Source organism: Pongo pygmaeus, chromosome 1 (assembly GCF_028885625.2).
Source record: "Pongo pygmaeus isolate AG05252 chromosome 1, NHGRI_mPonPyg2-v2.0_pri, whole genome shotgun sequence".
Lineage (NCBI taxonomy): Eukaryota > Metazoa > Chordata > Mammalia > Primates > Hominidae > Pongo > Pongo pygmaeus.
In genome coordinates this window covers 100,704,399-100,720,912 of record NC_072373.2, presented here as the reverse complement: position 1 = coordinate 100,720,912, position 16,514 = coordinate 100,704,399, and the positions used below count along the sequence as shown (strand labels likewise).

Genomic DNA, 16,514 nt, shown 5'->3' with positions numbered 1-16,514 from the left:
TGAGGAGAAGAAAGACCTGCTCTAATCTATGCTCAAGATATTAGAGCACAAGAAGAAGAAAGACTGGGTCTGATCTGTGCTCAAACCACACCTGTATTCTGGTTTGTAAGTCTAGTTCTGCCCCTGCGTGGCCTTGGATAAATAACTTAACCTTTATGTGCCTCAATTCTTTCTTCTGTAAAATGGGGCTAATAAGAGTAGTCTTAGGCCAGGCGTGGTGGCTCATGCCCATAATCCCAGCACTTTGGGAGGCCGAGGCAGGCAGATCACTTGAAGTCAGGAGTTCAAGACGAGCCTGACCAACATGGTGAAACCCCATCTCTACTAAAAATACCAAAATTAGCTGGGCATGGTGGCTGGCACCTGTAAGCTCAGCTACTCAAGAAGCTGAGGCAGGAGAATTGCTTGAACCCGGGAGGCGGAGGTTGCAGTGAGCTGAGATCACACCACTGCACTCCAACCTGGGCAACAGAGCAAAACTCCCATCTCAAAAAAGAAAAAAAAAGAAAAGAAAAAAGTAGTCTATTTCATTTTGCCATTGTTAGCTGTGTCTGGATATGGTTGACGATTAATTAATAATCAATCAGAATGATCTTCCTCATTGTCATTTTCCTCTGCATTATTTTTGAAAGCAACTATGCTGATGTTTTGCATCTTAAACTAGTTTTGCTTCTAAGAATTCCAGTAGATGGACTTATGGAGTATGCCCACTGTTATGTCCAGTTCTTTCTTTCTGCATAAAGTCTGTGAGTTTTATTCACATTGTTGAGTATATCAGATGTTCATCCCTTTTTATTACTGAGTAGTATTCCATTGAACGAATATACCACAGTTTATTTACCAGTGTCCTGATAATAGAAACTTAGATTGTTTGTAGTTTTGGGTATGTGAATAAAGCTGCTATGAACGTTCTTGTTATAATTTGTGTGTGTGTGTGTGTGTGTGTGTGTGTACATACGTTTTAAAGTCTCTTGGAAGAATATCTAGGTGAAGAATTGCTAGGAAAAAAAAATGTTTATGTTTAAATGTATAGGAGACTGTCAAACCAAAGTGATTATAACATTTTACAGTCCCTCTAAAAATGTATGAGTTCTGGGTGTTCCACATCTTCACCAAGATTTGGTGTTTTCTGACTTTATAATTTTGCCATGCTAAAATGGCGGAGTAGTATCTCAATCTTGTTTAAGTCTATTTCTCTCACAACTAATGATATTAAGCACTCTTTTATGAACTGACTGGCCACTAGTATATTTTCCTTTCTGAAATGTCTGTTTAAGCTTTTGCCCATTTTTAAAAATGGGTGTTTCCATTTCTAATACTGAATTGTAGGAGCTAATTATATACTCTGGATACAGGTCCTTGGTCAAATATGTGTTGTGAATATTTTCTCCTAGTCCATGGCTTGCCTTTTCAGTTACTTAATGGTGCCTTTGGATGAAAAGACATATTTCATATTGACAAAGCCTAATTTATCATTTTTCTGTTTTATTTATTTCTCTGTGTAATATTTAGAAAATATTTGCTTTCTGCCAAGTCATGAAGACATTTTCATGTATTTTCTTCTAAAACTTTATAGTTTGTATGGTTTGTTCTGTGATCTAACTCAGATTAGCTTTTGTGTATGTTGTGAGGTAGGGATTGAGATTTTTTCCTCACTAGTAGATATCTAGCTGGTCCAGCACTACTCATTGAAATGACACTTCTTCCCCATTGTATTGCTTTAGTGCCTTTTTTGAAAAAAAAAATCAATTGGCCATATAACAAGGATCTGTTTTAGGTGTCTCACTTCAGTTTCATTTATCAATATGTGTATCAATATGTGTATCCTTTTGCCACATTCACACTGTTTTGCTTAATAGTAAGTCCTCCAGGTTTGACAGCTCAATAAACCTGAAATGTGTACATCCTATGGTGCCACCATGAAAATCAAGACCTGCTGTCACTTAATCTCTCATTTCACTAGAGGACACATGCTCTCATAAATAATGGTTGGCCCCTTAGCCAAAGATCCTCTATTGTACCCTCTGGAGAAAATCAATCTCCAGTTACCTTAAGAGCTGATCTAGAGGTAAAATGTCTGCAACATTCAGCAATGAATTTAGATTTTCTTTGAAAAAAAGTTCATTTTCAAGGTGTTTGTTTTTTGTTTTTTGTTTTTTGCCAAAGAATTTTTTTTTTCCTTGTTACTTAGTAGCATGAAGTACAATGTTTGGTTTGCAATTTCTGTTCTTTGTAGGAAGAAAAACTTTAGTGGAAACAACCAGTACATAAAGACCATTTTCTGAGGTTGTCATTTACATATTATCTCTTTTGCTGTTTTTGTTAAAATGATATAAGGTGGGCTTTATATGCTTTCTGTATATTCTTTGGAATGTGTATTTAAGTTAAAAACTTAAAATTCAAATATTCATCCTAGACTCAGGTTAAGTTCCACCAACAGTACACTTAAAATAGGATGAGCCCAACCTAAGCGTACAACCTACCTGCTTGAAGTGTGTAGTTGGTGTGTGTGATACATTCTCAACAGTATTTGTGTTCCCTGCCCCACCCTTGAAAGTCCGCGACTTAAAACCCATCTAGAACATTTCCTTTGCTAAGACTTCAAAGTATTCTTTCTTCAAGTTAAGGGCAGTTTTTAAATAGTTATCAGTTGCATTCTTGGAATTCACAGAAAGCTTGGGGAAAAACAATCCAACGGCATAAGTTCAAGTGCCCAACGGGGTTGAGAAGGGACTGCATACTCACTGGCTGCCAGGCCGAGGTTGTCCGCCTTGCCTGCTTTGGCTGAGACTGGAGACGGAAACTCCATTCAACAGCGACTGGAGGACTGAAACAGGGCGCAAGAGGGCTGCTGCCCTTCACCTACCGGTCCCTCCCTGTCTTGGCGCCTTCGGAGTTCGGACTGACCCGGGATGTTGCTGGAGCCGGCAGGAACTGCAAACTCACCGCGCGCGTCCCTGCACACCTGCACCTGCGCCTCGAGAACTCCTGGCCAGTTGAATACCCGGTCCCCCTGCGAGCTTCGCTGCAGGTCACAGGAAAGGGATGCGGGGTTGCGTACCCGGCGGGAGAAGCCGCGCGGAGAGGACCGGGTCCTGCCACTGGCCTCCGAGAAGACAGGCCTAGAGTGGCTGATTTTGACCTGCAGGGCCAAAGTCTAACGGCGGCCTAAAACCCTAACGTCTGGGCGAGCCGCGGGTAGCGAGTTGAAGCGATCTCTATGCCTTGCTTGTCGTTTGCCAAAATTCAGACCAAGAAAGCGAATAGTTGTGTGGATCAAAGTCTGCAATTAACCAAAAAAGAAACATGATCCTGTGTTAGCTTGCTTAGGAAAAAAGGAAGAAGGAAGGAAAGAAGGAAGGAAGGGAGGAAAGTATGGAGGGAGGGAAGAAAGATGAAAAAATCAGCCAAAAAAGAAACACGATTTCCTAACTAATCGGATGTGGGTCATGAGAGAAAGACCTGCGTCGAGTTTTTGGCCTGAACGTGTGGAGGGTGGAGTTGCCATTAACTAACGTGGGAAAAGGCAGGTGTAGCACGTTGTAGAGAAAATATCCGGAATTCCGTTCAGGGCCCTGGGGTCTTCCTTCAAAGAGTTTTCCATCCAGGCCGTCTCGGTTTCCGCATCCGTCTGAGTCGTTTATGATGTCGGGAATGCAGGAATCTGAGTCCTTTATGATGTTGAGGGTGCCACGGTCTCACCCCGGGCGCCTCCCCGCTCCAGCCTCCTCCCGGAAACCTGGTGCGCTCCGGCCCCGCCGACCCGCGACAGTCTCTCCACGCGCTGCCGCCTAGCAAACGCGCATCTTTAGGTCGGTGGTGAGGTGCGGCCGGGACGCTGCAACTGGCTCCGGGACTTGTAAACCTGGCAGGTGTTCCGGGAGCGCCACTGGCTGGAAGGAAAGGAGAGCGCTCTGCACGTCGCGTGTGGGCTCGCAACTTGGAGAAAGCAGGGAGAGGACAGCCTTTTGAGACTATTCCTTGGACGGGCAGGTGGCACCAGGAAGGGTAGATGGAGCTTTCTAGAGGTCAATGTCAGCGTAATTTCTGCTGGAACAATTGAAGGAGGAAAAAAAAAAAAAAAAAAAAACTATGTGCTTTGTGGTTCCCTGGTAGTCTAGTGGCTAACGTTTGGCGCTTTCACCGCCGGGACGGGTTGATTCCAGATCAGGGGACCGGGTCTTGGCCTCACTGTGAGGTATTGTTCTTTCCTGTGTTTGCCATCTACTACCGCTGTGGCTCAATTATTCCAAGACTGCTGGAGAAATGGAATTAATGTTGATCCTAAAATTTAAGCTATTTATCTAGGATAAATTCCAAATAGTGGAACTGCTAGGTGAAATTTATTCTGAATTTAAGATTCCGATGTATACAGCCCAACAACGTATAAGCACCAATTACATGCCCCAAAGTGTGTGAGACTGCGTCTTTTCCCCAGCATTTAAAACCAACGCTAGAAATTATCAGTCTTTTAGAGATAATTTTAAGCTATATATATCATCAAAGGATTTCTTCACAGTCAATTTCCCCTTAGACTATAAGTCCGCAAGAGATGGCAAAGCTGGAAGAACTGCCTAGAATTTCAGCAAACTTGAATTAAATAGTCTCTCTGTTCTTTCCTGTTTTGGCATCTACCCTTTTCTTCCAGTTAAGATTGGACACAATAGAAAAATAATTAATAAATGTAATAAAAATGTAAGCCTGGACGTTTTGCTCACAGTGTTCTCACTGGGTCTAAATTTTGTGAATGTGGTTCCTTGGATAGTCTCATGGGTATGCTTGAGACTTTAGGCCTTTGGGACACCTGGTGCACAGAAGGGTCCCAAAACCCATCTTTAGAAGTGTTGGCAGAGTAAATAGGCACCAGTAATAAAGGCAACGGCGCCTGAAGACCTAAGGCTGGTTTAAACCAAAGCAGATTTTTCAAAACCAGAGAGGGCTTGTGTTCATAATTTAGTAATTTAATTTTTATTTTGATGAAATTTAAATTTGATTTAAATTTTCATAATTTAATTTTTATTTTGATGACCACTTTATTTTGACAAAGACACTAGTGGAGGAAAGTCTCTTTATTGGATCATCAATTTCCCTGTAAATCTTTGTGTCAGAAAAATTTAATAATAATTTCATAATAAATTATAATAAAATAATGTTTCATATCTTACATTATTCACATTTGATTTAGTTGGCTTATGCTGTCAATATGTTGCCCACTGTATAACACTACCTGATGAATTACATTCAACTATGTAGTAATACATATTACTACATATACACACACGTATACATGCGTATATGTATATGCACATGTATACGTGTGTGTGTATATATATATAACCATATGTAATTTCAAAAGGTAAATTAAATATAATGGGACAGTGTTGGTAACCTCTTAGATAGTGTAGGGCTAAGATAGCTGAATTTATGGCATGGTGTTTTATACTTCAGATATCTATGCTGTAATATTAAAATGGCATTTCCTTGGCCCACTAAATTGTCCATTTCCTGGCCCAACATGATACACGAAAGGAGTGAAAATGGGAAGAAAATAGCCTTTTGAAGGACTTGCCTAATAAACTTCTCCCTTAGCGTTACTTGGAGCGACATCAGAAAATTGGAATGAAGTAATTGTGTAAAAAAGACAAATTCTCTGCTCTCTTTCTCCCCCGATCCTTAATAAACAAAGGAGGAAACCTAGACTCAGGTTAGGTTTTCTCTTCTTGTTCTTCACATGCCAGGACAAGTACTGAGCTTGTTTGTTACCATTTGGGGACTTAGTATATTATACAAAGGGGTGTGGCTATTACTGCCCCTTTTCTACCAGAGCATCAAAACTGGTAACTTGGCTGGTGTTAAGGGGAGCTTCTAACCTTGAATTCCCACTCCATGTGACTTCTTTCTGATTCTCTCTTCTCAGAGAACTTGCAGCCATCAGATTCATTTGGAGAAGTTTGATAAAGGTTACTTTATGCTTAGACAGAAGAAAAAACCCTAAGGTCTTGAACTGAGCCTTATCCTCTGATACAGTTTACTGGAATTCCCTCCACTGTGGCACAAGCCCTGCCGTAAATTGTGATTATCTACACCTTGTCAGTTTTATCTATGTATATATCTTTTACAGTAATCCCCACTTCCACCAGAGAACCTAGGTTATTGGCAGAATGAGGTTTGGGAATTCTTTGGTCCTCTGGCCAGACACTATCAGTTAGTACTCTGATTCCACCATTTTTGAAATTATATACAACAAATTTTAAGTATTGTTTATTTTGGAGAGTTCAGGTTAAAGGAAATGAAGACTATTATTCAGTATTATTTCTGTAATTTTCTGATTTTAACCATAACATAGGTTTCTTATCAAAACGTATGGAAACCAGAAAGCAGTGAAGCAACAATATTTTCTCCAAAACAAACAGGCCAAACTTTGGCAGGAGTGACAAATCTGGCATGTAATGCTGGCTTCTATATCAGAAATCAAGTCTTTTACTTTGTGAGAGGCACGAGTTTTTAGTTTTTTGTCTTCCTTTTGGCTGCCAGAGGAATTGAACATTGTGAATTCATTGGCATAGTCCCAAGAAACTTTACTTGGCAAGCAAGCTATTGATTTTGGCAGGGGTGGGATGGTGTTTATCAGTCACTCCTACTAGCAGAGATGTGATAACACTGCAGTCAGAGCAGTTGAGTTTTAAAATTTTGACTTGCCAACCAACAGAACATTATTTGTATGGTAAAACTTAGACATCAGAGGCTACAGGCACTCAGGCTAAATTCTGACCCATTCATTGGTGACAAATGTTAAGGGATTTTTGCCCCATTAGCCCTTTTTCTACTCATGATGGTACTCTGAACAGAAGAATCTCCTCTAACAATTTAAGACCATTCATTGTATAAGCATGTAAATCATCAATCTCAATGACACATTTTCACAACTATACACTGAATTGGCTCAGAGGCTTCACTCATAACTTTAACTTTTTTTCCCCCTTTACTACAAGTTTTACCCAAACTCTGTCAGTTGAATTCACACTCTACAGGAACACATACCAAGAAGTTTAACACATGCACTTTAGTTACAACAACACCTGCCAGGAGAACATCTTACCTCCTTGACTGAGAGTTCAAGGAGTGCAGGGAGATGTGACTAGCCATCAGGAAGCAGTAGAGAGACTTCTTTCCTTAAAGTACCTGAGTCAGGTTGAGGGGAAAAGGAGAATTAGGAGCACAAAGAGAGCAGGCACACACAGGAAGCACAACTCTGCAACCGCTTTTGGTTTTAAGAGGCTGTCCATTTAGTTTTTTGGTTTTTTTTTTTTTTTCCTTTTTTTGAAACGGAGTTGCCCAGGCTGGAGTGCAGTGGCATGATCTCAGCTCACTACAACCTCCACCTCCTGGGTTCAAGCAATTCTCCTACGTCAGCCTCCTGAGTAGCTGAGATTACAGGTTTCTGCCACCATGCCTGGCTAATTTTTTTATTTTTAGTAGAGATGAGGTTTAACCATGTTGACCAAGCTGGTCTCGAACCCCTGACCTCAGGTTATCCACCTGCCTCAGCCTCCCAAAGTGCTAGAATTACAGGCATAAGCCACCATCCCCAGCCTGTCCATTCAGTTTCAATGAACTTTAAACAACAAAAAGTGCCATTTGGGTGGCTGGTTTCAGTACTCCCTGTCAATGCTCAGCCTCCAAATATTCACTAACACATAGAACAATAGGAGGACTGTTACTCTCCTCTCACACCTACTACTTGGGAGAGAACATCTGCTACCAGATCCTGGAGGCTGTTCTCAAGCCCTCCAACCTGGCCCCATGTGGTTCTTTCTGTTTTTTCTCCTAGAAGGCATTGTGACCTTACTGGTCCCATGTTGGGCGTCAAATCTGTGAATGGCTCACACTTGGACTTATGCACACAGCATAAGTAATAGGGGAGGGGATATCTATGCATAGAAAGATTAGTATGTTGTCGGCTCCCCACATCCATAATTCCACAGCATGACGCCAAACTGGAGTCACTAGATGACAACCCAAGTGGTGGGTTGCTCTGTCAAGAAGGGGCCAATTTTATATTGCAGCTAGGCAGTTACAGTCTGTAGCTGTACCATTGAGGGGATCGGGGCAAGATGGAAATTTCCATGGCTTACCAGAAACAGGTGAGAAACTGCCTGCTGGTAGCCTGCTGCAAGACAAGGAGGCCCCCACAAGAGATGAGTAAGAAATAGTCTTATGATAATGCCTCACAAGACTACTTCCCTTACCATGGTCTAGGAGGGCATTTGGTCAAAGTTTGAGTCATAGTATGGTTGAGCCTTGCCTATGTGAAGTTTAAGCAAAGCCATTCCCTTGTACCTTGTACCTTGAAGAGAGTTTCATTGGATATAATATCCTTAATTTGTACTTTCTTCTTTTTAATGGGTAAATTGCATTTTATTTTAGTTTAGTTTAGTTTTCGAGATGGAGTCTCACTCTGTCACCCAGTGATCTCGGCTCACTGCAAGCTCCGCCTGCCAGATTCACACCATTCTCCTGCCTCAGCCTCCGGAGTAGCTGGGACTACAGGCGCCCACCACCATGCCTGGCTAATTTTTTGTATTTTTAGTAGAGACAGGGTTTCACCATGTTAGCCAGGAGGGTCTTAATCTCCTGACCTCGTGATCCACCCAAGGAGTCTCTCTCCCTCCTTGTGTTCTAGTCTGTGAATGGCTCATACTTGAACTTAGTGTAGGCTCCTAGTGGGAGTAGCAGGGGTGGCGAAAATCCTCATCATATGGAAAAACATAACCCAAACCTCCAGAGGTTTCATAATTTTCCTCTTGCTTCTAAAAACATAGTCATGTCTTATGGGGTGTTATGTACTTTATATCTCAACATTTTCCACTTGCTGCTTCTTGGTTTGAGGGGAGAAATGCCAGCATGTGGCAAATGGAGAATAAGACTGGTGGAAGCCTCAGGGCAAGGCCTTCACTTCCCAGTGACACTGTTCCCAATTCCCTCCAGCATGAGCTGAGCCTCCTCAGGCTGTGGTTGTGCAGCAGACAGGGTGTGAGGAAACCCTGCTCAGCCCTGGTTACCCAGGATGGCACTGAGTTCTAAAAGGCAAAGGTTATGTGGTGAGGGGCCTGGCTGAAGACCTGGTGTGGTACTTTTGTGAGCAGTGGCACCATCTGAGGCTGAGTAGGAGACAGGTGCAGGGCCTAGCTGCCCAAAAGACCAACAGGTAAACTAGGGCAGAGAGAGAGATTCCAGTGTAACTGGGAAGGCTGCAGATCATAACAACTGTGGCTGCTGATTTGGCATCAAAGATGTGGCATTGTCAAAGCCATAATTGTTGAGAATGGCACCAACATGCTGCAGCTGGAGAGAGTGGGTGACCAACATTTTGAAGTGGCATAGTTGTCTGGGGTAAATACCCAAGGTTCGTTGCCTCACACCAAGGGAATTGAGGATGTGGACACTCAAGAAGTGGGTTTAGGAGTGGAGGTTTAATAGGCAAAATAAAGAGAAAGGAAAATAGCTCTCTCTCCTGAGAGAGAGAGGGTTGCCAGAGTGGAACTTCTGGTTTTGTGGTGAAGTGCACAGGGTTTTATAGGCTGGCTTGAGGAGGCAGTGTCTGATTCACATAGGGCCCAAAGATTGGTTGGACCAGGTGTGACATTAACATAGCGCTGGAAGAAGCTGGCCACCCCACCCTAATCTTCTTATTATGCAAATGGGTTTTCTACTTTACTCGTGCCATGTTGTCTGCTCCTTACTGTACACGTGGTTAGAAAGGAAAAGGGAAGATGGAGCCACCATGTTGAACATGCCTACCCCCCAGGTAGCCTTGTCCTATTGGCACAGCCGCCAGCATTCACCTGTGCAAGTTTCCAGCTTGCTTATCTATGTCTGCAGCTCGATTTTACAGGCTGCTCTTTGTTAGAAAAGAAATTATTTGGGGGCGGCTCTTCATTAAAAGGGAAACTTACCAAGAACTTCCTTACCCTAATACCTAAATAATTTCTTTTTAACTCCTATATCAATTTGTCTGAAGAACAGATGACACTTTGAATGGCCCAGCCCACAGCCCAGAATTTCAAGGGAAGACCTTGAATTCAGGGGAAACAATGTCTCCCGTAAAATCGCCTAGACACTTACATAGCATATTTTTCTGTCCACTGTCTTGCTAGTCTGTTGTAGTTCTCTCTGTCGGCCTTGTAGGTGTGGGCTATCTCTAGCACCAGAGGATCATTGAGGTTGGGGATGCAGGGCAGTGAGCAGATGGACAAGAGATCTTTTGACACAGTCAATGCTGGAGACCACTGAGACCATAGGATGTCGAAGCAGATGCTGCCATTGCTATTGATATTGGGGTGATAAATTTTGGTTGTGAAAGCATCCTTTGGGGGCTTGAACAGGCAATCCGTAGGAAAGTGGATGGTCAGGAAGAAAACACCTCCTTGGCAAGGACTGTCATTAATTATCACCCAGAGGCCCCGTGGAGCACTGGGCAGGAGGATCCATCTGCAAGTTGGTTAATTCCTTCTGGATCCACTTTAGTGCCATCCTACCCGACTGCTGGGGGCTGGGGTGGCCCAGCCACACTACACTTTGTATATATAAGTTTTTTGAAAATGCTGCTTCACTGTTACCTTGCCTTGTATGTTAGTGCCCATCTAATTCAGTTGCTTTTGTAACTTGTTCCACAGTGATGCCTGGAGACCTGAGTATGTTTTATCTTTAAAATCTAATAATTTTACTAGGATATTGTCTTGAAGTTGATCATCCTGGTTTAATTTTTGCTGCCACTTTATGGGCTCTTTCAATGTGCCTCATCACATAAGTAATCTGTCATTTTCATTTTTATAAATCAAGTCTCCTAGATTGTTCACCTGAAAGCCTGATTCTTCTTTAGAGAAAAAAAATGCTAAAAAAAAAAACAAAACAACAACAACAAAAATTATATATTGCATTACAATTTTTATTCAACAAATACAGAGATTCCCAAAATAGTTAAAACAAAGTAGAAAACAACTCTGGTGTTATAAGAGCAGTAGGTTCATATGCCCACTGTGCAGTAATAGACCAATACACTAAGACAGCAGTTTGCAACAAAGAATTTAATGATCACAGGGCAGCCAAGGGGAGAGATATGAGTAGACCCTCAAATCCATCTCCTCAAGAACTTCTGCGTTAGGGTTTTTAAGGGGATTGTGGAGGGTGAGGGGTTGGAAAATTAAGGTTGTTGATTGGGCAGGGGAAGGGGGATGATATCATTAGGATTTGGAAACTGCATTCTGAGTCAGTTCCTCAGTGGGGTCCTTCAGACCAGCTGACATCAGTAGTTTCACTGGTACACAAGATCTGAAAGAATATCTCTAACGGGAAACTTAACATTTCAAAATGTTCAGGTTGTTATCTATAGAACAGTTCAGGAGAACTATAATCTAGGGCCTGCCTGATTCTAGCACAAAGAGCACCAAACAACTGTGAGGAAGCAGATCCAAGAGCAGGCTGCTCTCAAGAGTAATGCAAAATTGCTACAAGCTTGTTTATTTTTGTTTCTCCCCTTCCCTTCTTCCCTGATTAATTTTATAAAGTTTATAGGCACAGTTTCAATGGCTTCAACACAGTATTGCCAGGTAAGGACTTGAACCCAAGAGGCGGAAGTTGCAGTAAGTCGAGACCAAGCCACTGCTGCACTGCCCAGTCTCAAAAAAGAAAAAAAAAGAAAAAAAAATCAGGCCAACACCTGTTGACACACATTGCTAGAAATCCCTTTGGGAAAGCAAATGGGCTCACGGAACACATGGAGGTCATGGTGGGTGACAATGTTAACTAATTCTGTTCATGATGTCCAGGGTACAGGCCTGAGGGTCCACTCGCCACCTCTGTCCAAAGCCACGTCTCCGCTGCTCCCCTCATCTCCACACGTATTCCTCCCCACATGCCTCCCCTTTTCTTGGGCTGCTGACACCTGACACCACCAAGGTGATTGCTCCTCCCCACAGCTTCTCTCCTTCAGGGGACTTCACTTCTTGATCCTTGCTCCATAGTGAGGCATGACCCAGCGGTCAGCCCAAGATCTAGCATGCGAATCAGGGACGTGATGGTTCTTTGGGATTCCAGGGATCTACCTGGAGAATAGATGAAAGTAACAAAAGTTTTACATACCAATATTCAAAACTGCATCAAACTACCAGAAACACTTGCTACTTTCAAAGATAGACTATGCTAAGTAGCTCCAGGTGTGTGCCACCATGCCTGGCAAATTTTTGTATTTTTAGTAGAGACTGGGTTTCACCAGGCTGGCCAGGCTGGTCTGGAACTCCTGACCTCAGGTGATCCACCTGCCTTGACCTCCCAAAGTGCTGGGATTGCAGGAATAGCTCTTGACTCTAACTGCAAGGTCACTAGATCATTAGATCATTTCCTGAATATCTTATGCTTCAGGCATTGGCCATCACTTGGGTTACCATTGTCATAAGTCAAAAGCCTCCACAACCAAGGCCCTTAAACATGGGATAGCCTGTGTAGGGCAGAAGTATAAAGAATATAGAGAAGTGAAGCACAAAACTTGTTGCGTTGGCCAGGAATTGAACCAGGGTCTCCTATGCAGGAGGTGAGAATTCTACCACTGGACCACCAATCCGGCTCTTATGTGTGGTCCTGGAGAAACAATTGAAATACAATACTGAAAAAGACAGAAATTGTTCCAAAAGAAGATTTTTGCAGTATTGACTAAAAGCTAACAGTAGACATTCAAAACCAAGGTTTTTATAGAATACTTTTACTAGACAAAACTATAAATATTAAAATAGCTTATCTGTCTGATCAAACTTTAATTCTGAAAAAGGCTCTTTCCAACTGTGTAACAGACTCCTATAAAAACATCAGAAATTCATCCAGGTTCCTTGCTTCTGATCCTAAATCTTCAGTTTAGGACCTCAACCTCAAACTGTTGCTTTAGTGGCTCTGGGAAGGAAGCACTAACTGGCAGCATAGGTAAGTAAAGTTTTAATCTAGGGAAGAAATAAGAAGCAGAATCAGAATTAGAATTAGAAGAAAGAGGAAATATGCTATACCAGAATATCATAGGCAAAAAAAAGAAGATGAAGAAAGAGGAAATAAAAGGACAGAAGGTAATGCTAATGGAGTTAGTTATTTGTGGCTGTTTTTTGTAAAAGAGTAATGATCAGTCTTGTAATCATTATAATACTATTATTTGTCTGCTTTCTAAAATGTATAAAATATCTGAAGGAATATATGATATAAAAAGATTAATAATGCTTGCAGTCAGTGTTTCATTGTTTGGGAGAATCCAGTTTCCTCAGTTAATACACTTTCATGTAATAGCTGTGTAAGGAGTAACCTTGTTTAAAGACATATTAATGGCTGAAATATTAACATATTTGTCTTTTGATGAAGTTCAAATAGATTTCTTTCCTCAATTTTCCCTGGAAAGATTAAACTGAAGAGAAAAATCTAGAAAGTTTGCCCCACAATTTGGGTCTGGGAGTCATTATGACTTTTTCAAAGACAGGAGTTGTGTGTGACATGGAATCATACTTCTTCTCTAGTTGAGAAGCCAAGCTAGGTCCAGGCTGAGTCATAAACTTGAACCCAACAAGGAAATCACCCTTCACATTGACCTTGCAGAGCTTTGGCTCTATCTGTTCTCTGCCCAACACCCAAGACACATACTAGTTCTGGCCAACAAACCTTCACATATTGTCTGTGTCAACCAGAGCTACATTTATTCCCAAATCTCTTTCTAAAATACAAACCTGTACTTTCTACTCTCAAATCCAAAATTTACAAGAGGCCTCATATGCATCTCAGAGTCACAGATGCTAAAACTCAACACAGCAGTGAGTTCCCTGTCAGCATCATGTACTACCCTCTACCTCAACGATCAGGCCCAAGCCAGCATCTCCCAAAGAGTAGTATGCTGTCGTGGGTGTTTCAACAGATCACTAAAACCTGCTTCTACCCCTGCCTAGACACTTATCCTCACTGCTATGCATCCTGCTGCTCAAATCAGATCTTGATATCTTCTTTAAACACTCCCAATCTCCCAACACAACAATTTATTTCCAAAGAATTATAGTATTTAAATTCATTGGACTCTATACAGACTCATTCCCACTTTGTTACTACGCTGGTCCATCCATCACCTCCATTAACATAAGTAGAACAAAAACTGGCCTCTCTACAGCCAGTCTTGTCTATTCCAACCCATTTACCACACTGTATCCTGAGTGACCTTTCCACAGTGTAAATCTGGACATACCTGTAGCCTTAAATCATATCTACCAACATAGTAGCCAAGCAACAGCAATCTCTTTTCCTTTGGTCATTAGAGTCCTAGAGACCAAGGGGATGTTGGGAAAAGAATTACCATGGATCAGCTCTCAGAGGCAGTGGGTTCTGGACTCGTGCTGGCTTTGATACATGTACATTGGAAAAGCTCAAGTACCTAGCAATACTTGGAGATTAGGAAGAAAGGATGAAAATAAATCACTGCACTAAATAACATGACAATAATCACTTATATGAAAATTTTAAAGATAAGGAATATTTAAAGATGTATTAGTTTTATTATAGCTTTATAGTTGGAGAGTGAAGAAGAAAATACCAAAGCTTTTTGTCTTAACAAAATGGTGCAGACAGATTAACATATATTGTCACCTATGATAACCAGTCAGCATAAAAAGTATTTAGAAAGGAATGGTTATATTCTCCAAGAGGTATAGTCTGATGTCATGTTTTTTGCTTTACAGTCTATTAATATAGCCACCTTTTTGTTAATGTTTTCAGTCAAGCTCCTTTTCTCGCCTTTCATTTCCGACCTTTCTCTCACTTTCTGGTTTAGATACAACTCCTAAATATATCATATAGTTAATTTAAAAATCCAGTCTAGCAGTATTTCAGGGGTTTGTTTTACTGGATAATTTGGTCAACTTACAATTTAATGTAATTGTTGATATATATTAATTTGAAATCTACCATCTTTATTTTTTCTTTTTGTTCTGCTTGTTCTGTTTCTATTTCTTTTCTTGTCTGTTTTGGATTGGTTATTTTTAACTATTATAACATTATTTTTTTTACTTTTTTATATGCATTGCTTCACTTTTTTCCTTATTGGATTTCCTTTAATTGTATTTAAGTTGCTTCTATTCTTTTGTGGTTACTTTAAAAATTACAATCTTAATCCTTAATTTTTTTTTTTTTTTTTTTTTTTTGAGACAGAGTCTCACTCTGTCTCCAGGCTGGAGTGCTGTGCCACGATCTTGGCTCACAGCAACCTCTGCCTCTCAGGTTCAAGTGGTTCTCCTGCCTCAGCCTCCTGAGTAGCTGGGACTACAGGTGCAGCTAATTTTTGTATTTTTTTAGTAGAGACGGGGCTTCACTGTGTTGGCCAGGATGGTCTCCATCTCTTGACCTCATGATCCGCCCACCTCGGCCTCCCAAAGTGCTGGGATTACAGGCGTGAGCCACCGTGCCCAGCTAATCCTTAATTTATTAAACATAGTAATAATTGATACCCTTATCCTCTTTCTGGACAATATATGGACGTTGGAATACTTTTATTCCATTTAGTCTCACTCTATATATATGCCGTTATCATTTATTAGGTCTAAGTATTAATATTTTTAAACCCCAGAAGACTAGACATATATTTTATGTAGTTAATGTTAATTTAGATTTATCAACATATGTGCTGCTATCTTGCTCTTTATTTCTGCTATGTCTCTGAATTTCCATATGTAATCACGGTCCTTCTGCCTGAGAAACATCATTTAGAATTTCCTTTTATGTTGGTCTGCTTGTGAAAAACTGTTTCAGCTATTTTTCTCTGAATGTCTTTATTTTGCTTTAATTATTGGAGGTCATTTTTACTAAGTATGTAATTCTGGAGGCAGTTATTGTCTTTCAGCATATTGAAGATATTTGCATTTGATTGTTGCTTTTCAGAAGGCAGCCAGTTGTCTCACTGCTGCTTATTTGAATGTAATCTTCCTATTTTTCCTCTGTTTTTTGTCTATTTTTTTTTATTGTCTTTACTATTTTTGTCTTTTTTTTTTTTTTATTGTCTGCAGTTTTACTATTCTGTCTTTAGGTATGGAGTTCCCTTTATTTATCTTCTTTGATTGGTAGGCCTTCTAGAATCTGTTGATTTTTGAGTTTCATTTTGTCTGGAAAACTCTCAAGCATTATCTCCTCAGTTATTGCCTCTATTTTCTCTCTCTTCTACTTTTGAGCCTCTAACTAAAAATAAAAGACTTTCTCACTCTATTTGTTATATTTTTGTGCTTGTGTATTAAGTATTATTTTTTCTCCTTGTAATATATTCTGAACTTTTTTCTTTTTCCCCATCTCCCACTTTACTAGTTCTCTTTTCAGCTGTGACTGCTCTCCTGTTAAACTCTTCCATTGAGCTCTTTATTTTGTTTTTTTTTTTCCAAATTTCTATTTGCCTCTCTCTAAATCTATTCTGTCATTTTTTTGTTGTTTCCAATTGGTGTGTAAATTGTTAACAAAAC

At 40.7% G+C, this 16,514-nt stretch overlaps 2 protein-coding genes and 1 pseudogene across 4 annotated transcripts in view; all 3 read right to left on the bottom strand.

Moving 5' to 3' along the window:
• The window catches only part of LOC129028582 (neuroblastoma breakpoint family member 6-like protein), a 70,243-nt gene extending 66,587 nt beyond the window's left edge, over nt 1-3,656 (bottom strand). For 2 of the 3 annotated variants that reach the window (XM_054474272.2, XM_054474275.2), the window contains exons 1-2: nt 3,517-3,656; nt 2,746-3,283 (exon numbers count right to left, since the gene is read on the bottom strand). In XM_054474272.2, coding sequence (XP_054330247.1) covers nt 2,746-2,809 — 64 coding nt within the window. In that variant the 5' untranslated portion in view covers nt 2,810-3,283; nt 3,517-3,656. Of the gene's footprint in view, nt 1-2,745; nt 3,284-3,462 lie in introns of all 3 variants that reach the window. The other variant, XM_054474273.2, reaches the window with a different exon arrangement.
• A 6,465-nt stretch (nt 3,657-10,121) lies between these two features.
• On the bottom strand, nt 10,122-10,533 carry LOC129028586 (ubiquitin-conjugating enzyme E2 D4-like; annotated as a pseudogene).
• Nucleotides 10,534-10,932: 399 nt separating this feature from the next.
• Nucleotides 10,933-16,514, bottom strand: part of LOC129020854 (histone H2B type 2-F) — a 57,370-nt gene continuing 51,788 nt past the window's right edge. The window contains exon 2 of the mRNA XM_054465738.2: nt 10,933-12,104. Within this exon, the coding sequence (XP_054321713.1) occupies nt 12,101-12,104 (4 nt within the window). The 3' untranslated portion in view covers nt 10,933-12,100. The remainder of the gene's footprint in view (nt 12,105-16,514) is intronic.